At 32.1% G+C, this 6,137-nt stretch overlaps 1 protein-coding gene across 4 annotated transcripts; it reads right to left on the reverse strand.

The window, feature by feature from the left end:
* On the reverse strand, positions 1,834-5,974 carry LOC107643649 (vesicle transport v-SNARE 12). 4 transcript variants are annotated; one of them, XM_016347351.2, is made up of 6 exons: positions 5,783-5,974; positions 5,534-5,678; positions 4,751-4,809; positions 4,464-4,652; positions 2,552-2,722; positions 1,834-2,220 (listed from the first exon to the last, which is right to left on the reverse strand). In XM_016347351.2, the coding sequence occupies exons 2-6, from the start codon at positions 5,628-5,630 to the stop codon at positions 2,068-2,070; spliced, it is 669 nt and encodes a 222-aa protein (XP_016202837.1). In that variant the 5' UTR covers positions 5,631-5,678; positions 5,783-5,974; the 3' UTR covers positions 1,834-2,067. The 4 variants fall into 4 exon arrangements, with proteins under 4 accessions (XP_016202837.1, XP_016202839.1, XP_016202838.1 ...); XM_016347353.2 differs by having other exon boundaries at positions 5,534-5,641; positions 5,783-5,973; XM_016347352.2 differs by having other exon boundaries at positions 5,534-5,700; positions 5,783-5,973.

Here is a 6,137-nt window from a genome sequence, read left to right on the forward strand (position 1 = left end):
ATTTAAATGATAAAATAAACAAATAAATCATCTTCTACAAATACAATTTAAACCTAAAATATTAATTACTCAAATTAAATTATGCCATTTTTATCATTTATCAAATACCCATATTTTAATTATACAAGATATACAATTACAATAAAATTATATAAGAATCTTAATTGATTTAGAATCAACTTGTTATACAATCAATTTAATTATTTGAAATAAAAGTTTTTAAAAATATAAAGCTCAAACTTAATAAAATAAACCATAACTTATCTATATTTAGATTTTTAAAAAAAAGATTACGGATCGTTATAATGCGAGCTTTGGAGATCAAGTAGACCAAGAGTTCATCTCAAGAACAAATGTATTGACTTAGGGCACAAAGAATATGAGTTTACTCAAGTTACTTGGAATGCAAGTAACCATGAGGAGTTTACTAAATTTAGACCACATCTAACTAAGCTGAATTTAATTCAGATTCAGAAATTACATAAGGTGCCAACAGTCTTGGACTTCTTGTCTTTAGTAGTTCAAATTTTAAATAGGATACCTTAAATTTAAATCTAATTTATTGTCAGGATTTATCAAAAGATTTAATTTAATTTTAATCCGTTGAGTAGTACTTTTATGTATTTAAATTTAATCTATAAAGATCAAATTTGATTTAAATTAATTATTATATCTTTAGGAGTTTAATATTTAAATTAAATCTGATCAAATCTAATCAGATCGAATATGATTTAAATTAATTAGGATTATTTTTGGAGTTATATTTTTAGTTTAATTTCAAATTTTATAGCTTTATTCTAAGAAAATCTGACCCACTTTAGGCTAATCAATTAGTTCTATTTAAGCACATTTGTAAGATATTTTATGGAGTTTTTTATGAATAAAATTTATTGTGTATATGATGCACTAATTTCTATATGTATTTAAGTGAGTTGAGTGATTTGTTTTACTTGTAGCATTAATAAATTAAAAGATTCAGCTTAAGGTAACTTTTAGTGTTAGTTATTTTAATTTCATCCCTATGATTTAGTTTGTCAAGAACAGATTCTTTGAAGGTCTAATAAAAAAGATTATTTCGATGACCTAAGTTATCAAGAACAAATTTTTTAGAGATCTATTAAAAAATATCTATCCAACTATCTTTCTAGAGACCTAAGTTACCTAAGCAGTGTCTTTTGCTCATGGTTTTTTTTTTTTTCTTATCACCCAAATTTGTCCATTACTTTATGAAAAGGTAAAGTTGCTGTTATTATTTTAACTATTTCATTCTTTTTTGTTATTCTCATTTAATTAGCAAACTAGCCCTTCCAATTGCTTTTTAATTATTTCTACTTCCCAGATTATACATCATGTGGAAAAAAATGAGGTTTAGTATAATGGAAAATTTAAAAGACTTCATTATTAATATTGTAACATCTCAACTCTTAGAAGGTCATGCTACAGCCACAATAGTACTAATCATCAGGAGTTTCCAATCGATCAACTTATGGGACTCGGTAAATATTTATATAGTATCTGTGTAATATGAACCTGTCGTGCCGAACGTAAACAGTTGATAGTTTACTCATCATCCAGCGTGGCAGGGAGGGTGCCATCTTAGCACTCCGTTTGCCTAATCATCGTCAGAAAGAGTCGAGGGACCATATTGGTGCCCAAACTTGAATCTGGAGGACTAGTATAGATAATTTTAATTTTCGGGAACCAAATTGAATAATCGCGTGAATCTCAGAGATCAAAATGGGAATTTAGTCACATATAATAATTAGTCATTTATGTTATTGAATTCATAATCGATCACTATTCGATATAACGCGATATAAAAAAGTCACATACTTCAAGAAACACGAAAGTTTCTCAATGAAACAATATTACTTTCATGAAGGTATGATAGCGGTTCCTATTTAGAGCATAAATGCAAATTATCATTGAAAACATAGCATAGCATGAAGTCACAATGCAGAAATAAATGGAAAGATAACAAACAGGGTAGTGGTTCCTATTTACAACCAAGAACAGAAAGCAGAGAAGAATCACTTCCCTCCAGACGTATCTTGAGCATATTAATAGCTAATGAGATAATTTGTAAAATAGAATAATAACTATGGCTAAAACAAGAGCTCCAATCAGAGATGCAACAACCCATTTGTTTCTAGTTATTCTTCTTGACATGGTAGTTAAGACCTTCTTACTCTTGTCAATGGCATCATCTACCCCATGAAGCTGCAAGGCATAAGAAAATAAGTGACCATTAATCAACAATTATCACTAAACTTCTAAATCATATTCAGGGCTTTGAATCAACTTTTCAAGGATCATTCTCCTTAGAAAACTATGATCATCTCATTATATTTTTCCTAATAAATCAAAGTAGAACCTAAAGAGAACACCGTTAAAAAAGTATAATAAATTGATGCCTGTCATGCCTCGACAGTGTAGATTATTCAATCATGTATAAGCACATCACTAAAAGCATTTAACATACCACGACAAAAACTTAACTTTGAGGTATATTGAAATAATCTCAAAAAATAGCATTATCATAACAACCTACTTTTTTATGGGAGCTCAAAAGAGTCTCCCGCTGCTGGTGTAGATCTTGGAGGATTGACACACCAAGTTCTTCAGTCTCAAGCATGGTTCTTCGGCTTTCCCTGATTCTATCACTCGAGTCATGTAATCTCTCCACTGACATAGTTAATCTTTCTCTCTGATCAGCAGATACCTGAAATATAATCCATATATGAAAATAAATAAATAAGAAAATTCCACCAAATAGTAACGACATGCTGCACTACTTGTGTTCAATTTCAACCAACTCCAAGTGCTAATTTTAAAATTCATAAAAATAAAATATGGCACAGGCTGAAGAGAATTCCAGATATGCATTTGCAACTGAACTTTCTTAATAAATGCAATCAACTTCAAAACTTATTAATTTCAAATTTTTAAACACAAAGTACTATGATAAAACAGAAATAAGGCCAATATGCATGCGCAAACATCATCAATGCTATTTGAATCAGTCCAGTTCTCATCACAGGTATAATGCTCTCTAACATAAGTGATCAAATATGCATTCCACGAGAAAAGGTCATAGATCAAAAGCTACATAAAGAATGGAAAATGTAGTCACTATACATTTAATGCATCCCAGATAGGCTAACAGCATCATATCTAGATCATTATACAAATTAGGCATTATTATGAGTAAACCCACATTCAATCACAGTTGAGATATTTCCTTGAATTTCAGTAATGTCCAGGAGCTATAAACAGGTATACCAGAATTGAAGACAAAGAAAGGCTAAATATATCAAAGACTAAGTACCTTAATATTATTACTTATTAGATGAACAGTTATACAACAACAATTGATCATTTTCCCATTAGGTGCAGTCAACTACATGGACGAAATTATGCTATTGCATCCCATCATAAACCACATCTATAAAATATTCCTCTGCCCCATTGATAGCCTCCGTTTGATCTATTATTCAAATTGAAACTCCTACAAGTCTTCTCATCACATGACTAAGCCAGTTACGACAGGACTTTACCACCTAATCCCCAATAGGCATTACCTCAACTTTCTCTGATAGAAACAGGTCTGGTTAGTTTACAAGAGGAGTGGTAAGTAGTCTACTTGCTGGTTTTAGTTTGTTTTAGTTCCTAATTGCTGTTAATTGGCTATCTGTTTAGTTTCTAAACGTGCACAAGGTGAATGCCTTTTCTACGACAAACCATACTCAGCAAAGCATGTGTGCAAAAACAAGGAATTCAAATTGCTGATTATGGAACCTGAGGCTGAGGAGGGGGATTGGTTGGAGCACGAAGCAGTCCCGGAGGCAGTGGAGCAATTGGAGCTCCTTTCCGGAGATCCACCTTGAGGACAAGGTAGTTGTCCAAGGGGGGAGTAATGATAGAAAGCAGTTTGGTTTAGTTTACAAGAGAAAAGTAAGTAGTCTACTTGCAGGTTTTAGTTCCTAATTGTTGTTTGTTCCCTTTCAGCTCCACTGAACTCATTCCAAGTTTTGTTGTGTGATTCATCTATCACAACAACCTTATCTGTATAATGTTTAGCTCATTCTTTTTAGCTGCTGAGAGAATATTTTACAAAATAGTAATAGAACTCTGAAGAAAACAGTAGTATATTAGTGTTTAACACTAGTTGGGTGAAGGATCTCTTTTTGAAAGCTGAAGATCCATTATGGTAGTTACTTTGGCAGACGATCAAGGTTTATTGAAGAGAAGATCCAACTTAAGGAGATATAGAAAAGAAGGAAAAACAAATATCTAATATTATAATAAACTATTATAGGGTAAAGTGAGCATAATTAAAACAGAAACCTTTTTTCTATCAACTTGGATTCTCTAACCATGCAAGTTTAAAATTGCGAGCTTTGGTTTTTCACTTGAAACAAAAATCTACAATTAAGTAATACAGTCTAGAATTAAAGACATACTGCATGTGCATCAGCCATTCCAGCCTCCAACAAATCTTCACGGGCAGCCTGATCAGCAGTAGGTGATGTTAACCTCTTAAATTCTTTTTTTAACTTTGTCAGATCAGATTTATATTCCCTCAACTTTGCAAGCAGATTTGCTTTTACACTTGGCTGCAAACTTCTAGCCTCAAGGTCCATTTTCCGTATCTGGAGACAAAGTTAGAGTGACAAGAGAAATAAAGAAACAAATAGAAGATAATACTTAGCAAAAGACCCTAAACCCAGGAGAATGTAAAATTTTATACCAGCACATCGGCATCATCTAGTCCAACTTTAATCTCAGAAAGGCTTTGCTGCTTCTGATCTGAAATTAGTGATGATTACGGAACAAAGAAAAAAATCAGTTACTAGAACTTAATATCAACGTAAACATGAGTTGTAGACATCCTCAGGTTTACAGAGTAATGATATAAAAAAACAAAAAGAAAAAAAAGACATGCTCATGTCACAGAAGCAATCTCAAGGACACATTTTTCAATTCCATTCAACAGTAGATTGTATGCACTGTACTTGCTTAGTTGCTTAGGACACCATTTTTCATTCAGTATTGCAAAACTCTGTTCGATTCCCCGATTTTCTCAGTTATAACCAATTCAACATTCCTCATAACCGATCTATTAGATAATTTGGAAGATCGCATGCAAATATAAATCACATTAAGCAGCTCTGCAATCTGCATCCAACTTCGGCATATTTAGTAATAACAAATAATTAACTTCGGGGGAAACGATCTCTTATATCTTTCAAGAGTTTAATCTCTATAAACTAAAATCCACTCAGATGCAGCCATATAGATAAAAATAGTTAACCTCCATATGCACTATAGCACTTGATTGGATGCCAGTGCAGTTTATACTGCATAGAAATTAAAAATCTGTATTTTAAGCCTCAAATTAAGCTAATCTTAAGATCCTGAACACACCGAAGATACATGCATACTATAGACATCAGAACAAACGAAAAGAAAATAGGTGGTAAACGACAACAAAGTTGAGATTTTTAATTTGACGAGAGTTAGTAGAGAGAACCTTGATCCGAAAGATGAGAGGTTGAACTGCATTTGCGAGAGAGATTTGCAGAGAGCTCGCAGTACTGGCGCTCGTACCCTTCAAAAACCTCGCTCATCTTTATGCTGTCTTGTTGTTGAGACAAGACCGCAAATAGAAAAATCACCTTTCAATAAAATTGGGGGAAACTGGAAAAGAATAAGAAAATCGGGAATAGAAGAGACCAAATTAGTGGGAATTTTTGTTTGGATTGATTAATCTATTACTTACTTAGGTTGAATCTAGTGATTTGGGGAGTGAAGATCACGATGATGCAGTGAGGGATCTGAAAAAGGACGCGTTTGTGGTGGTTGTTGTTGTTTGATTTGTTGGGTCTGAGGGAGAGTGAAAGGGAATGGGGTAAGAACTCAAAGGACTTGTTTTCAAGAACGCCCACAAAACTTGAAGTGAGGTTATACGTCAAAGGATTCGATGGTCCATTAAAGTTCATAATAAAATATGTTTTGTAAGTTCTTTAATAATTATTAAATAATTTTTATTTAATTTTAATTATAAATTAATTTTTTATATATTATTTAATTATAAAATTTATTTTTTATTTTATAAATTATTCTTTTATCATTCA

This window comes from Arachis ipaensis, chromosome B05, assembly GCF_000816755.2.
Source record: "Arachis ipaensis cultivar K30076 chromosome B05, Araip1.1, whole genome shotgun sequence".
Classification (NCBI taxonomy): domain Eukaryota; kingdom Viridiplantae; phylum Streptophyta; class Magnoliopsida; order Fabales; family Fabaceae; genus Arachis; species Arachis ipaensis.

Excerpts from the sequence above, each read along its gene's own strand:
- LOC107643649 (XM_016347351.2), bottom strand. The coding sequence starts at position 5,630 with ATGAGCGAGGTTTTTGAAGGGTACGAGCGCCAGTACTGCGAGCTCTCT. Across the intron at positions 2,723-4,463 it reads GAATGGCTGATGCACATGCA|GTATCTGCTGATCAGAGAGA; the intron begins GTATGTCTTTAA and ends ATTATATTTCAG. Across the intron at positions 2,221-2,551 it reads TTTTGAGCTCCCATAAAAAA|CTTCATGGGGTAGATGATGC; the intron begins GTAGGTTGTTAT and ends TATGCCTTGCAG.